The sequence below is a fragment of the Onychostruthus taczanowskii genome, unplaced genomic scaffold (genome assembly GCF_017590055.1).
Source record: "Onychostruthus taczanowskii isolate IOZ18803 unplaced genomic scaffold, ASM1759005v1 scaffold9, whole genome shotgun sequence".
NCBI classification, from domain to species: Eukaryota; Metazoa; Chordata; class Aves; order Passeriformes; family Passeridae; genus Onychostruthus; species Onychostruthus taczanowskii.
This window is the reverse complement of record NW_024506993.1, coordinates 8,575,262-8,592,418: the sequence shown is the minus strand read 5'-3', so window position 1 is coordinate 8,592,418 and position 17,157 is coordinate 8,575,262. Positions and strand designations below refer to the sequence as shown.

General features: G+C 36.0%; 1 protein-coding gene across 1 annotated transcript in view; it reads right to left on the bottom strand.

Annotated features, from left to right (window-relative positions):
• The window catches only part of CFAP20DC (CFAP20 domain containing), a 63,292-nt gene extending 47,177 nt beyond the window's left edge, over positions 1 to 16,115 (bottom strand). The window contains exons 1-6 of the mRNA XM_041425997.1: positions 16,095 to 16,115; positions 13,814 to 13,903; positions 13,259 to 13,352; positions 11,270 to 11,342; positions 2,163 to 2,277; positions 152 to 308 (exon numbers count right to left, since the gene is read on the bottom strand). Coding sequence (XP_041281931.1) covers positions 152 to 308; positions 2,163 to 2,277; positions 11,270 to 11,342; positions 13,259 to 13,352; positions 13,814 to 13,903; positions 16,095 to 16,115 — 550 coding nt within the window. The remainder of the gene's footprint in view (positions 1 to 151; positions 309 to 2,162; positions 2,278 to 11,269; positions 11,343 to 13,258; positions 13,353 to 13,813; positions 13,904 to 16,094) is intronic.
• Between the last annotated feature and the right edge of the window lie 1,042 nt (positions 16,116 to 17,157).

Below are 17,157 nucleotides of genomic sequence, written 5' to 3'. Positions count from 1 at the left end.
GTCCAACACTAGCAGATTTAATAGGCTGTAGTACCGCTTTAATTTTTAAGAAATCATGTAATCCTTCAAATTTCCAATCTGATGAATAAGAAGCTTTTGATTTTATAACATGAACAGTTATGATTAAGACTAGACAGTAATTAAAACACACCATCTTCCTCAGATGTAACTGGAGGCTTGAATTTTAAAGTGAAGACCTTTCTTAGCTTACAGTTGGCTGAAATAGTAATTCCATCCAAGGACTGGAAGAGAGCTCCTCTGAATATTTTATAGGTAAACGTTACCAAGTCAATACACATATTGCACCACTAGAAAAGAGAAACAATACTCTTTAGTAAAACCCATGAGCTGAGGCTAACACACCTTCTATACAAATAAACAAGACAGCCTTGAGTTGAAATGCAGGAATTTTCCAATTTTCATTCAATTTGCTGAACTGTAATATATTTTATATGAGTACTCATGTGTTAAATTTAGCTGATCAATGGGTGAAATTTTAAGGGAAAAGAAAAGTAAAAACATAATGATTGTACATGCCTAATTTCCTTATAAAGTCAAGGTAGAAATATTAGCTTCTAATCAACAAGCAGCAAATAATTTTGAGAAAAATTTAGGTGCATACATTACTGTTCAGGTCTTAAATCTGAAATTTTGGAAGGAATGTAATACTTGTTTTGATGACACCAAGCAATGGACTGAAAAATCCAGTATTTAATTATACCTGATACTTCTAGTGATGAGGTTGAAAAATGGAATAATTTGTAGCAATACAATACAGAAAGCTAGCATGTGAAAATGCAAACTATGTTCTGCTGATGGAACAAACAACTTATTATATATCCTGATTCACAACCCCTCATGCTGATAATAACAATCAGCTTGTGCATACAGTAAGTTGAATGATCAGAGCCACATAAAAGGTCTGTCTAATCACTGAAAGCAGCATGCTCCCTCTTTTAAACAAAAGTAATGGTAAAAAGGCAGATAACCATTTAAGGGAGACAGATATGTATTCAGATACACTAAGGAATATAGATCTACTCCTTAAGGTTGGTCAAGCATTAAGGTTATTAAAATATTTTGTCATTATAAATGATCAGAGCACCTAGACATATCTGATTCATGCTTTATGATCGAAATTAAAATTCATAACTGAAGTTCATCTTCTGCTGGAGTTTAACTTGGTGTACATTAACGCACACATTGATCCTGAAATACCTGTACTAGTCTGACACCAACTAACTGAAATTACACTGAAGAAAAAGAACTTAATTTCATTGGATTTTGAATTAACAGCAACTTCAGGTGTATGATCTGATACATATTCATTAAAAAATAATCCAACTACTTCTTCCCACAAAGTAGAAAGCTTTTCAGTTCGAAGTTACCACAGTTGCTATTACTTAACCTATCTCAAAAAAAATTATAAATTCAGAGGGTTTTTTTGTAAAATATTCTCTCTCATGTCTAGCCTTAAATTCACAACTGCTTAGTACACTGTTATCTAGTTCTCTTCACCCAAATATACATTTAAAAATATTTGAAATCTAACTATTCTCATATCAAGTTTATTTTCTATAGCAGTTTTTGTGACTTCAATCCTTACATGGTTATACAGTAACCATCAGGCTTTGTATCCTGTATTATCATATGTTGTGGCAGGGCATGGCAGAGGGGAATGAGGAGAATAAAAAGTTTTTTGTTTTGTTCTCATCAGTTTGACACATAGATTGTTCTACATATACCAGCACTTGGAAGAACCTGAGGAATGTGAAAGCAGCCATCAGATACAGCCTACCTGCAGTGGATGTCATCGGAGGTCACTACAGGAGAAGGGACACGTGAGCAGGAGCACTATCATGAAGAATTATCAGGGACACAGAGAATTTTATAGAGGCTGGATCAACAGGAAAGGTTAAGAAGCATCACAAACAGCAGTAATTTTGTAAAATGAGAATGAATTCATAATATAAGAAGAAGGATAGAAGAGGTGCAGCACTAAGTGGTTCTGCTGCCATCTGGTAAAGGGGACATACACAAGTATCAGTAGGAGCTGAGTTCTAAACAAGCAATAATTTCAAAAAGTTCATAATATACACAAAATATTTCTGATTAGAAAACATGCTCAACCTCAGTCCAGGTAATATTCTCAAGGTACCTACTATTTTGCGCTTGATCATAAACAGAGGAATTTTTGCATGCAGAGGGGTTACAGACAACTCCTTGTGGACTGTTGACAAATACAATCTTCTTTTAATATTGTCAAAATCAGTTATCCTATAAAAGAAAAGTCAGGAGAGAATGGAACAGATCTTTGTCAATTCAATAATCCAGTATCTTTGGGAAATCACAAAAAACCTGTTCATGTGCAAAACCTTTATGTCAGTGACAGCAAATATGGAATTTAGAAATTCTTTTACAAGATGGGTAATGAGATTACTTTCTCTAATTCAAACTTCGTGGCTATATCCCTGCATATATAAAAGCACTTTGCATGCTAATTTCATTTCAACAGTCTACATTCTTTGCTAGATTTCCACAGCCCTTCAGAGTATGAAAGAATTCAATTTGGATGAACTAAGAACCAAGTAGCCTTTAATAATCACACGTATTTTGGCCCCTTAAGCTTGTCTTATCTTGGGGCCTGCTAACTAGAAAAACATTATTTGCTTTCTTTTCCTAAAAATGCCTCTGTCACTGCATATAGATTTTTTTCAGCTTAAAGGTAAACACAATACATTGTCTATTTGTTTTACTTCACGAGGACTTATCTTCAAAGGTGAATTATAATGCAGAAGTTTATTGCTCACTATTCAGGTCATCTCACAATGATACCAAGGACACTGAATTTCAACATTTCGAATAAATTCAGACTACAGCCACAGTCACACACACACAAAAAAGGGTCTCCTTTAAACTGATAAAGTGGGTCATTTTTATGTCCTGTTTCCTTCAAGTCTTGTTAGCAGCTCTAGTGGTTTTGGCTGGGACCCAGTTAAATTTCATCAGAGTATCTTGGAGAGTTCTGTGCTTTGGGTTTGTGCTGGAAGCAGAGTTGGTAACTCAGGGATGTTTTCACTGCTGCTGGGCACTGCTTACACAGAGCTAAGGCCTTTGCTGCTCCTCACCTCATCTCACCAGCCAGCAGGCTGGGGATGTATGGGGGGCTGGGTGGGGACACAGTCAGGACAGCTGATGCCTGCTGACCCAGGGGATGTTTCAGACAACACGGTGCCATGCTCAGCAGAAAGAACTGCAGGGAAGGAGAAGGAATGGGGGAAGCTCAGAGCCACGTTGTTTTCCCATGCAGCCGTTACACAGCACGAAGCCCTGAGCTCCTGGAGATGGCTGAACATCTGCAGGCCCATGGGAAGGAGCTAATGCCTTGTTTAGATTCTGGTTCCATGTGCAGCTTTTGCTCCCCTTATTAAACTGTCTTTATCTCAGTGCACAAGGTTTTGCACTTTTAGCCTTGTGTATTCTCTTCCCCAGGAGAGAGAGGGGCTGAGCTGTGGCTCAGCTGCTTCCTGGGGTGAAACCACAACAGCAGCACAGCCTTGACATTCCCCAACAGTCCTCCCTCAACACTCCAGAGCACAGATATTACTTTAAAGGCTGCAGTCTGGGAGAATATGCTTAATGTATGGGGAAACAATGATTAATTTACCTATTATTTTGAACAAGCCTATTTCTAACAGATGGGTATTTCTCTGTAATTAGCAGCCCCTCTGAGATGACAAATACTTATAAAAACCAACTTTTTGTCACTACTTAGTGTTGCTAAAAGTCATTACTCATAATCATTCAAATGCTGGGTTTTACTTTAAAATAGTGAGACTGCCCTGTAGCCTTGGTTTGTTTGTGGTTTTTTTTTTTTAATTTATTACAGAAAACATTTTTTCATTAGCTAAGAACTACCTGTAGCTTAAATAACGAAATGCCATCACCCAAAATTTGCAGAATAACACCCTAAAACATTCATAGGTTTCCTTAGGTCAACTTAGGAGGACATTAACTCTGGGGCAAATTACATACTTTAGTTATTTTTACCAATTTGAGAGTTTAAACAAGCACAGTACTAAGTATACTGCAACTATGTGAACATCAAAACGTGCTGCCAGTACAGGCAATGAAAATACATAAGCACCTTCTGGTTCCCCCATAGTCATTAAGACTATCCTCCAAAGCAAACTGTTCACCAGCTTTCCAGAACTTGCTGATTCTTTCCTCTCCCTTGCAGATAACCTGACCTTTAATCTATTCATCCTCATAACATGGGTGGGGGGCAAATGAAAACAAAATGGAAGATTCTACTATCTGTTTCATTGTTAAAGACTGGCAGTTCCTTTTAAAAATCACATGCACTTGAAAATCAGAAATTCCACTACTGCGCCAAGAAAAAATTATTATATCCTCACTATTGCTATTGTTTGACATGAAAGATTCCAGAATCAGCTGCACACATTTTTATGAATGGACTAATTATACCAAGTCCTTGAAAAGTGATTTCATCAGAACACCTCCCAGTGTCTTACACTGCTGGCACCTGGGTTTGATCTTACTTTTAAAGAAGTTTAAGCAAGATGTGAAATAATTCCATGATGATCACCAACAAATGGGCCACGTGGCTAAGCCTTTGATTAAGGCATAGTTCCACCCATCACTTTACTTCCCATATAGCCTTTGGTGAAAAACCTATGAATCTAGTTTCCAGAAGCTCTTCACTCTAAATTTTGGGTGTTCAGAAGTGCTAAAATTCGGTGCACCAAAAAAGTCCAAAGCAGTGGCTGCTTGAAACTCCCTGGATTTCTTGGCTGCATTTAGATCTGAGCAATTATGCTGAGAAACCAGGCAGTTGCAATAACCTGAGTAATGAGAAACAAAAATACTATCCCTCCTGAACCTCAAACTGCATAATTCTCAACAGAGAATGTTGCTTTAAATGAGGCTATAACAGAACAGTAGGAGCCTAGAATTAAAAGTCATGCATATCTCCAAACAACTGACAATGAAACCTAAGTTCACTCTATACTATCAATTAAATATGTTTAAATTTTATTATTTATTTCTTTATTACAGGAATAGGTTTATCTCTCTCCCTCATGAAAACAACAACAAAAAAAATTAAAAAGAACCTTGGTTATAGAAGGGCCATTGGGAAATTTACAACTCAGTTACATTCCAGAATGTAACACTGAACACAGTTGTTAAGATCAAAAGACATACATTTATATCAGACTGTCATACAAGTCTAAAGTAAGACTTTTTATGACAACAGATGTGCCATAAGGAAGGGGCAAACCTGAGATGCATAGATATGATCACTCCTAAAGAAGTGTAATTTATTTCTGTAAATACATTTAAAATAATAAAAATACTTATGTTCCACAGGCAAACGTAGGTGAAACATTCAAACACGCAAATTAAAAAAAAAAAAAAAGATGGGCTTAAAATGATATAAAATAACTTATTTCCCAGGAGAAGGAAGATAATTATTTAAGAGTTAGTGTAACTTTCAGACTTTTCAATTACATTGCTTATTGGAAAATAAAAATAAAGAAATTTCTGAAATAATTCAGACAATGAGAGCTAGAACATCAGATCTCTCAGTTACAAAATTACTCTGGAGTACTTTTGGTGACACACAAGTTTTTTTCCTGCTATCCAAAAGCAGAACTTAAGTTAAACCTACGACAGCAAGAAACATCTGCAGCACACGTCCTGATTTTCAAAGATGAATTTAAAAAATCTATATGGGAGTTAATGTATTTTTATTATGTCTGTGCTTGAGTATTTATATCTAAGGGTCAGACGTGATAGAAAAGTAATGAGACCATGTTGAGAAAAATGAGGTGGTCAACAAGAAAATCAACCTCATTTATAATAATATTCCTGTGATCAGCAGGTGCATAACTCTTCCAGCTATGGTCATTAACTGCATTCATCTCACACTTAACATCTACATTTGCAAGCCATTTGAAAGTAAAATTACCTTCCAATTCAATTTTCAATTTTATTTTACATCTTCAAATTTGATTGACTATTTTCCTCACAATGGTAACTATAGTGAGATTGCAAGTGAATGGTAGCAACTACCCAAGAGCACAGATAGACTCATCTGCTCAGATTGCCTATTCACTTTGCTTCTGTATGGATAATAATTTATAACCATTTGTTAATGTTCAATTCAAGACTAAAAATGAACTTAGGAAAAACAATACTGAACTGTTGAAGGGATGCTTCATTTCTCAGGATCACTTGGTCTTCAAATGAAAGTGTTTCTCTTTTTATAAATGATATAAACAGGAAGTTTACCAAACATGAAAGCAGGTATTTCATCGATGTTGCTAAGCTTCCATGCAGTTTAATACTAACAGAAATCTCTTTGTACCCTGGCCAAAATCCAGAGAGAATTCTCTGCTAATGCTTCACTATTGGTACATTAGTGTATTAGTACTTAACAACTGTAGTGCCATTTTCTCCACAAAAGGCGTGTGCTTCCTAAACATGACATGGTAGCATCATTATCACCATCACCTCCATTTTAAAGACAGAAAACAAAGGAATACCAATTGTTGGCTGATTTGCCATGTTTTCAGATTCTCAAATTTTCTTATTCAGAGGCACCCTGTACTTCACACACATTTTATTTCATGTGCTACTTGTAAATTGGTCTTGTAGGAGACAATGGGTTACGGAAGTGGCTGCCTGATGATCTGCAATCCAGAGCAATGTATCCTGCCCTCATAAAAACAGAAGTAGTTACGTTGAAAATCATCAAATCTCTACAAAACAAGAGATCTGGAAGACTGATATGTCACCCAGACCTACAGAACAAGTTGTACTGTATACTGGAATTTCCTGTTGATAGTGGTTTTTTTTCTGGAGAGTATTAAGGAAAAAGCCCCACAAAATGCCCTTAACCAGTATCCATAAAGAGGGAGTAACACAAGTGGCAGGTACAAAACAAGAATCATCAAATCTGGTTGTTAGAATGAAAATCTTTCAAAATATGAGCAGTTATGAAGAAATGGTGAATCCTAACCTCTCCCAACCAAAATATAAATAATTAGTACTTTAGTACTTATACTTACTAGTGCTTCCATCTAAAGTTCTAGAAGATGTGGTTACTAGGAGAGTTATTAAAATTTTTTTACTTGCAAATATATGAGTTAAAATCTCCTTTGCAAATGATGAAATTTAACATACCCTAATACTTCTAAGAATATTTCTGTATTTCACTCCTGCTTCAAAAAAAAATCAACAAACATGTCTCATGCTACTAAATACCAGAATTTCAAATAATCTCTCAGCTAAATCTATTCAATAAAGTTTACCTCCAGTCTCCATCTAAAATCATCCAATAATTTCAGATGCACATGATAGAATTAGCATCTCTGTCCTGCTGTGAATTTTAAGATGTTGGTCTAAGTTTTGCAAGACTAACCAAGATTCATATTGTTCTGTATCTGAAAACATGCTGGGTGTTTAGGTTAACATGAATAATTTATGATATCTCTGTCAGCAAAGCTAAAATGATGACTGATTATGATAGCACCTAACTCACATAAATTCAAACTGTTACGGTATCTATGAATAAATTAGCTATGCCTGTAAAACCTATTATGTTGTGGTTATTAAAAATCTCAAAGTAATAAGCTTATATTTATAGAAACAACTGTTTAAAACAGGAAATATGGTACCAAAATATATATTTCACTGTACTGTCCACAGGCCTTGCAATAAGATTTCTTATCAGCAAGCACAACTACTTCAGGAATAAAGAGATTTTAACCCCTTTTCCCCCACAGATTCCTTCTAGTTTCAACAGAAAACTTAACATGTATGTTCCAGAGTGTGAAACTCTCACAGAGTTTACATTAATTCACAATATAACAAGAGTTGATGCCTTCTGGAGCTGGCTAAGGCTAGTGGCAAGCAAAGCTAATTTGACTCTGAACAGTGAGATAGTAACTGAGCCAACCTGCTGATAAGCACTTTGCCAGCTGAGCAAAGGTTGAAAGGCTGAGGCTGGAACATCAGGAAGAATTAAATTAAGAGACATAGGTACCATTAGAGTGAATGAGCAATCATGCGAATCCTCAGCACATTCTGGCAGCAAAGATGGTCCATGAGGTACTGAGTGATTCTAGGAAGTGGCAGCACAGCAGAGCCCCACGGCATGTTAACACCGAGCACCAGGTCTGGGCTTGGGGGCAGCAGCAGCTCCCACTGACAAGGGGCACGCGTGCTCTGCAGGTTTTCATGTCAGAGCTGAGGGGATCTCATAAGAGAACTCAGACCTCCCTAGACACAAGTTGTGCCACATGTGATTTACAGCTGTTTGTTATGCTAAGATTTAAACAAGTTTGAAGCAGCATGAATTGGCCATCAGTGAGAGAGGCAGCGTGACTTCAGAGCTGCAGCAATGGATGTAAGTACCATGCCTGAATTAAGAAAAAAATGAGCAATACACAGGGACTCATACAAGACCCCAAAAGGTTTCAGTACATAACCAGGAATTGAGCATCTCCTCCTTATTCTTACACCAGATCAGTCTACTCTTTTTTTTTTTTTATTTTTTTATTTTTTTTTTTTTTTTTTTTTGCTGTGGTACAATTTCAAGGTCTGTTTCCTCACATCAATTGCTCTACTCATTTGCTGTAAAAAGATGTGCTAATTTCATGTGATACCCAACACTGAGAAAAACCGTATCAGAAACAAAGTATGACCATGACTTCCATTACAGTTCTTTAAGAATAAATGTTTGAATGCTTGTCAAAATGCCAAGCAGAAGTACTAACACCCACATGTCCATGTATTGGGAATTAAAGCAAAAATTAACAACACAAGCCAGATGCTGTTTTCTTTTACATGCAGATATTTTTTCAAACACTGAGTTACCTTTGCTTTTTCAGAAAAGTAGCAAAATCCATAACACTGAAGATTTAACAACTGGCTACTGCATTTGCAGCAGACAGCTATATTCAGCATTACTAATAGCTTTGCTATTATTTGCTCCAAAGAAGCTGCATAAATTACAAGCTCTCTACCTTAGTTGTGATTTTATTATGCTTCATCAAATTTTTCATCCACAATCTATTTTACACATTTTTATGCAGATCAATACATTGACTGTTAACGTGGTGGTATTCATCTAATCATACCACATAAAAAAGTATCTAAAATTCTATTAAGATTTCCTTTGAAGAAAAGACAAACCAGTTAATATATGGTTTGCACATTTCAGTATTTATGGCAGGAATCTCGAATGACTGGTTGACAACAGCAAGTCAGACAGTTTAGCTCTGCTGATGCCAGCAGTGATGGATGGTCTTAAAGAAATTCTTGTTTGCTGACCAAATCAATCACCGAACAGAATGCAAAAGAAGATGACGCTCAAACTAAATTCCTATTTCCATCTCTCTGCAGAATGGGAGAGCAAGAAATGCAACATAAAGCTTCATGCTCAGCTATTACAAAACTTGTCAGTGATTTTTACATAAAGTAAATTTCATAGCTTGGCATGCTATCAATTTTCACTTGAAGCTGCTCAAAGATTCAGCACTAAGTAGTCAGGTTGCATAAGAAACCATCTTTGAACACTAAACTTCAGGCAGTAATAACACCATCAACACTCTGTCTGCAAACAAGCAAGAGATTTCTTTCAAAATATCTGAAAAGAAGGGAGCTGAACAGCAGTCACATGGCAAGAAGGACTTGTCTTTATTATTTACTGGATTATCTTAAGTCTGCTAGGATAAAATAATGCATTGACTATTCTGCAAGTCTTGGAGGACTTTATGGGTTATAAAGTTATAGTGGATTTCAAATGTAAAACTCAATATTAAGTATATTTTTAAAGAATTTTTATTAACTTTTTCATTCAGTTGTACTAAGTGGGGAACAAATAATATTGTACTTTTAAGACATAAACACCTTCATTCCAAGTAACTGGAGCTACAGAGAAAATATAGGTAATATAGTTTATATTATATGCATTATATAGCAATACAGTATATGTTACATTAAAAATATATATAGCAAATACAAAATACACGTATTTAAATCTATACAAGTACCTAAGAATATAATAAGAACATATATTTTCTTTTATAAGAGTGGCATAGTAAAGATGGGAACAGGAAGTAGAAAGAGAAGATGAAAAAAATGTGAAGTCTAAATATAAGCTGGAAAGAGAAAAGGCAAATAAGTGTGGAAGAGGTGATAGAAAACGTTTTTATCAAAAAGCAAGCAATGAGAAAAATAAAATAAGTAGAAGTAGAAAAGAGGTTCTTGTTAAGAAGGTGGCAAATACCCAAAAGAATCAAACTGAAGATGACACTACAAAAAAATCTGAATTCCTGCACCTGTCATTAAATCTCTGCCCCTGCCTACAGAATGAACGTGAAACAAATCTTGGTTTTGAGTTGGTACTTGGTGTTTGGTCTCTGTGTGCTGCATGACATATCCTGTTTCTTTTGTCCCTTTGTCCCTTTAAATGCAAACTTACAGAAAGTCAAACAAAAATCAAATCCTTCTTTCACTTTACACAATTTAATTGCTAATTTAATTGATATCATTCGACCCATCTTTTCTTGCAGGGCTTCTAATGGCCTAATATTTCTTTTCTTAGTCCAATCTCAGACATTCTATAGGCTACAAAGCTGAGTGAGTTGTGCTGTTTATATATAGTATAAACAGATGGTGTCACTAAGGGAGAAATGTTGTCCAAAGCCTGACAACTGCCCAAGTTTAAAACTCCATTAAATCATTTCACACCTAAATAATAAAATGTCTGCTTCTGCTGTATCTCTCTTTCTTCACAGTGTGGAACAAATGATACTCATCAAGCACTCCATTAGTTTTTCTAGCTTTTCAGTATTTGTTTGGTTGTGTTTTTCTCCTCCAGTTACTAGAATATGTATTTCTTTTGCCCTGGACCAAAGGGCCCTCTCTTATGACTTATGAATAAGTCTCTTATGAATTTTCAGGCAGTCCTCATGCACTAGTATTTTCATATGTTTGACAAATTTGAGCTTAATTTCTTTGGATTTTTCATCATCTTCATTCACGATTTTTTTGAGTTTGTTCTGTCTTCAAAGGAATGTCAGTATTTAAAACATCTAAGAAATAATGATCTCATTAGCTTAATTACTTTTTATTGACTTGACAAGTCACCATGCTTTAATGCAAAATATGCCACCACAATTAATAACCACAATCAAGAATTCACTTTAAGTATTCAAAGAAATTTTATGCATCTTACAGTAACTCAGTGGAGAAGTCTTTTCCCAATGGCACAAAAATCTGAAGTGTCAGAAATTGCTGCACCAGTCCCACTAGAAAAAGGAAAAAAAAAAAGTGCTGTGTGCATGCAGAAGCACATTTCACTGTCCAGCATTTCGATTTTGTACCATATGCTATGCTCCTACAACACTATTTCCCAAGGTTCACACAACATATGAACACGAGAAAAACCTGAAGAAATCCAATTCAAACTGCAATAAAAGTATTGTTTTAAAAGTCCCATCTGTGGCTTTGGTGGAATTCTCATGAAAGCAAAGGAAACCTTTTTTTTAGCTTACAATTTTTGTGCTCCAAGAGCATGAAGACAATAAATATCCCATAAGAATTATAAAATGAAGTAATACTGTGCTATCAAGATTATTTTATAGTCACATTACATTTACACTCGTGTTGGTGACAATGTACACCTTGCTAAGCAACTTCAACGAAACTCTTGGGTAAGGATGCAATTCAGATCATGACAATGCTGCTCAGTGGAGGTTTCTGATTTTTAGAATAATAGCAAAGGAGTTTGACTAAGGGAGAAAACAAAAAGATGCAGGTAGCTCCCTATCTAGGGAAAACAGTACAAAGCTGAATTGAAGCATATGTTGTTTTCTTAGATATTCCATCAGGGACGACACAGGCTGCTTTTCATTGACTTCACGAGCCTGAACAGAAACACTGGCTCCTCCTCTAAAGAATGACAAATCAGAACTTTCTTCTTTGGAGGGCCAAATGACACCTTAAAACTTCAAATTAGATTTGCATATATAGTATCTTTTATTTTGGAAGACTATATGAAGTTCCAGTGCAACTGGGAGACCATATACTTGATTAATTAAATACTTGAGGCACATACACCTCAAGAGAGGAAGAGACCAAGACAGAAGGAAACAGAATGGTAACAGATGGAAACCTGACTGCAGTATTGCAGCATTAGCAAAAGTAAATTTAAAACCAAAGTACTTTTAGCAGTGATTACCCACACAATTAATTCTTAATCCTCATTTTAATATTTAGCAACAGTTAGCAATTGTTCTTCTTTTAATTTTTTACTGTTTGCTATATTAGTTTATTGTACCATTGAAAATAAATGAGTTTGGTTTCTCAAAAATATACATTGCATTAATATTTATTTTAATGAAGATAACAGCCAATTTCTTTTATGAAAATCAGACTAAACTTCAAGGCCTTACAGAGTCACCAGCCCAAAGAATTTATTCTTTTTATTTTTTCTCTTGTGTTTATTGGAAAAAAACTTATGTCTTACTGTATACCCTGCATTAGAAGTACACTAGAAGATTCCCATTCCATTTGTTTAAATCCATCTCAATTTGTCTTCAAAAGCAAGCAGTTAATTCTAAGCCAGCTCAATTCACTCCCACAAGCCTTATAAGGTACAGCACCCTGACATGGAGTTTAAAGCATATGATGACTTCTGCATTGCAGACTGCCTGGATTCTGGATTATTGTGGTGCAACAGACATCCTGGGAAAACACTCCATAGAACCCTTAAACACTGATTACATAAACACAGTGGAAATTTGGGTATTTGGGTGTAACTTTCTTGTACCACTAGTGCTTATTTGATACAAAAGTAAAAATTCTTTAAAATGTAAAATAAGAAAGGGGACAAGAACCTAGTTCACATTAATTAATGCCAGTAGAATTACTAACTGCAGTAAGTGGTGAATGGAGTCAGAGGTTATTTATCAGTCTTTAGCAGGACCAGGTACAAAGTGAACTGGCAGCACCAGGACGTGTTAGATCTTTCCTACAACACTTACTCTAATATGGCATTTCTCTAAGTGTACTTATTTGTCAGTGACCTGCTAAAAAGTTAATGAAAAAACTTTTCCTATGCTGAATTATACCTAAACTAAGGGAGAATAATGTTTAGCATTCCAGTATAAGATTGATGTAATAATCAGAACAGCATCACAGACATTTAATTTTTGATACTCACAAGTTTGTTTGGTTTCCCTTGGTAGCTTCATTTTGTTGATTAGACTGTTTCCTTCAAGTACAAAAACAAAGCCTTTTAGTTCTTTGTCGTATTCCTACAGAAAGGAACAACAAACATAAGCATCCTGATAGAATTCTCCTCCTGTTAACTAACCATGCTAGTAACATCAGAAAATGCAGATGGCACTGCATGTATGACTGGTTCACATTTGATGGCAAAAATATAATCCACACAAATTTGTCCTTGTATGTTTTATGAACAAATATTGCTGACAAACAGGATTCACGATTCAGTGAGCAAAGCCCAATTCATTGCTTAACAGAGTGCCAAAATTACTTTCTAAATATTTAAACTGTAAAATTACACTGTGACCAACTCAGTCTGCAAGCAGGCATATAGAAGTAATTTAAGTAGTCATTTAGTCTGCCAAAATGACAGAACTGCAAGCGAAAACTCCACTGTCAGGTCAAAGCCCTCATTACCTTCTAATTTTAAGCTTCATTCACATTTTTCTGGTTTATACTCTAGGTTTTATAGATTTCTTTAAAAACTTACTTTTGATATAGCTGATGGGTTGCCAAAAATCTTCCATTTTGCTCCTGGGTTCTTGCCTTGAGCACTGAATATTTCAACAAACCGGCCCCCCTATGACAAAATGGTTTAAGGATACATCAGCCAGTCAAATGCTCAGCACTAAATGATCAAGGGTCAAGATGAGAACCTAAGAATCCCTCTGTATCATGTTGTTACCACATGATAGTCAGTACTACTGATCAGTCAGACAGCAGAATATCAATAACAACTTCTAGACTACTATAACATATCAATTCTTGTAGTCAATATTTGGCTTTACTAGAGGATTAGAAGATAAAATTGTAGGAGTATTTAAAAATTATTTTATCTATTATGTCATTCTCTAAAAAGCAAAACTGTTGTAGATATTCAAAAACCATGCAAGAGATGACTAATTTATATTTGGACAAGATTTATCTCTACAATATGCCAAATGAAGTAAGTTTTAAAACATGCTGCTAAAAAAACAAAAGGTGTTGCAGATTGGATGTTTTGTCTGATTTCCAAAGGAAATGAAGTTTACATCATTTGTCTACATATGTGAATGGCTCTGCCTACATATTTTGCAGTAATTTCTACTTACCACAATTCAACCGGATTTGAAAAAACAAAAATTCAACTTAACATTTCTGGGCCAACTTAAACAGCCTGGGAGCAGATCTGTTCCAGTCAGTATCACCATGAAAAGGGTTAGGGCTACAGCCTTCATGAGGGAACAGAGAATTACTGCTGGAAAAAGATTATTATAGATGTCCCTGTCAGGTGAAAACTCCTGACACAGAGCACTGGACATCAAGGAATCCAAACACAGGCTCTTGGGGAGGTTGGCTTTATCACCTCTGCTTAGGGAATTACTTGCTTCTAGATTTTTGCCATTTGATCTCGCATTTTTTGTGACATCTGATGCACTCAGCCTGCAGTTTGCTAAGCATTTTTCAGCAGCATGGTTGACCTAATCAATCATTACAACTCTGCCATTCCCTTCTCATTTCTAGTTGCCTGCACTCCCCAATTCTCTTTATGCTCAGCTGCCCAAGCAATTGCCTGCAAGTCAGAATGAGCAAGAGGGGCAAGCAAAAGAAATGCTCCTCAGATTAGTTTTTCAGAGAACATCAACTCTGCAGTGTATATGAATTAGGTATTTTCCTCTGCCCACACACACCTGGCAGCTCCAGCCACATGGCTGATTCCAGTGACTGGACTAAGTTTTAAGGAAATTCAAAATGGCAGTCCACAAACTGTACTCAAAATATTTTTTAAACTTACAATGGATGATTTTTTTAATATGGTATACTATCAACTTCCAAATTACCTCATTTATTTAAGGGCTACAGGATCAAGCGCTCAAAAAGTTAAAAGATTTTGAACTGCCAAGCTCTGTGTGCTTGCAGCAAATCTTAAACAAGTGGCTTTTTCTTCCATCTTTACAAATATATTTTGTTAATAGCACAGCCCTTGAGCTGGCTCTGAATTGAGGTTAAACTGGACAGGACATGGGAAAATACCAGACATGACAAGAGAAAATGTCAAACAAACAGTGATGCAACTTTTGCTGACAAAAGTTGGTGCTGTGGAGGATGGCTGGGTTGCACGAGGGGTCCCAGTGAAGTTAGGCAAGAAACTGCCAAACTCCAGAATCAACTGGAGGGGAGTATGGGGCATCTTTGGGAGCACAATCCCATAAAGCCAGTGGCAGCTAGGCATCAGAAATTCCATGAAAAGCTGAGACAGCCTAGGGAACAGCATCAGAAATGCCAATTTTGGGTACAGAAGTAGCACATGTGGGACCAGTGGGGAAAATGTAGTTGGGGTGGGCTGTTCTCTCAGGATGGGACTGGTGCAGAGAAAGGGAGGGCAAAGTGTGGTGGAAAGAGAGGCCAGGAAAGAGTAAAAGGGATAATGAAGTCACAAATAATGTGACTGCTGTTGTCACAAGCTTGTGCTGGACCAAGGGAATAAACCAACCCCCTTTTCTGACTACACCTTAGGAGCTGGGACTCCTTCCATGACTGCATGGAAGCAGATGTCCTTCCCTGGCCCACAAAGGTGAAGAACAAAAGCCTTTGGCAAACTCATGTTGTGCCCATTCTAGACCTGACAGCTACCCACTACTTCATAACACTTCTACAAAAATACTGAATCATGAAACACTCCAAAACACTCCTGTAGCTGGACTTTTTGCATCTCAGGATAAACTATTTTAATTCAGCTCTCTCAGAGACAAAATGAAAATGGTTAAAAATTAGAATTATTTCTGTTTTACCTGGTAGTGGTTTCTGAACATTTTTCCAGCTTTCATAGGCAGAAAATAATTTTAGCTTCTCAGTCAGTAAAGACACTTGCAAGCTATGCTGAAAAACAAACAAACAAACAACTTTATGTAGGATTTGACCTGAAAAAAATCCTGTAATGACACTCCAGCCATATTTTAAAACATATGAATACTATTATTAAATATTTTTTTGAGTTGAAATGTTTATCAACTGCATCAGAGTGCTACTGCAAAAGAATTAACACCAAAATAATATTAATATTGACCCTGTCTTGGAAAACATTCTCTTTGTGCATCAAGTACTCAGGGCTGCCTCTGCTTATATTCCAAGTAGAACCAGTAATTTTATGTCAGTCCTTATTTTTAATCAATGAAGACCTTCTCATTCTTGGAAAAACATGGAAGAAACATCAGAAAAATGGAAAAACAATCAGATATTGTAAATTTATCCCACGCTGTTTCCAGAAATATTAGTTAATTAAAAAATTTTTGATTCTAAGGAAAATGAAATTTAAAAACCACAGCATTTGTAACAGGCCTATCAAAACTTGTAGTTAGTACTTTGATCAAATTTAACTAATAGGGTCACTGCACTTCTAAAACACCAGTTGCATTATCCTATGTTTTAGACCATTTCCTGTAGAGATTTTCTGCTTGCTGGCATTTTTAAAAAAATTACTACACTAATAGCTATATTGAACTACTTAATTATGAACAAGACATTTTAGAAATACCTTTTGAAGAATGCACTTTTAAAGCAAGTGTATTAGCCTTTTCCTTCCCTCTAAATATTCACTTAACATAAAGATCAGTTATTTCTGAAATCACTGTTCATTTTTTCTGTCTGCAGCCCTATCTTTATTATTATCTACAGCCTTTAAACAAGCCAGAACTACTCAAAATTGTATGATTCATGTCTTGGTGAGAAGTAGTGGCACCATGAATCTGTTTTGATTCCCTTTGCCAGAGCAGAATGTGAAGGACCTGCAGTGAATGAGAGACAGGAGCCAAGCCCTCCTGATGAGTGTACCCCTGTAACTCACACTCTGAGGCT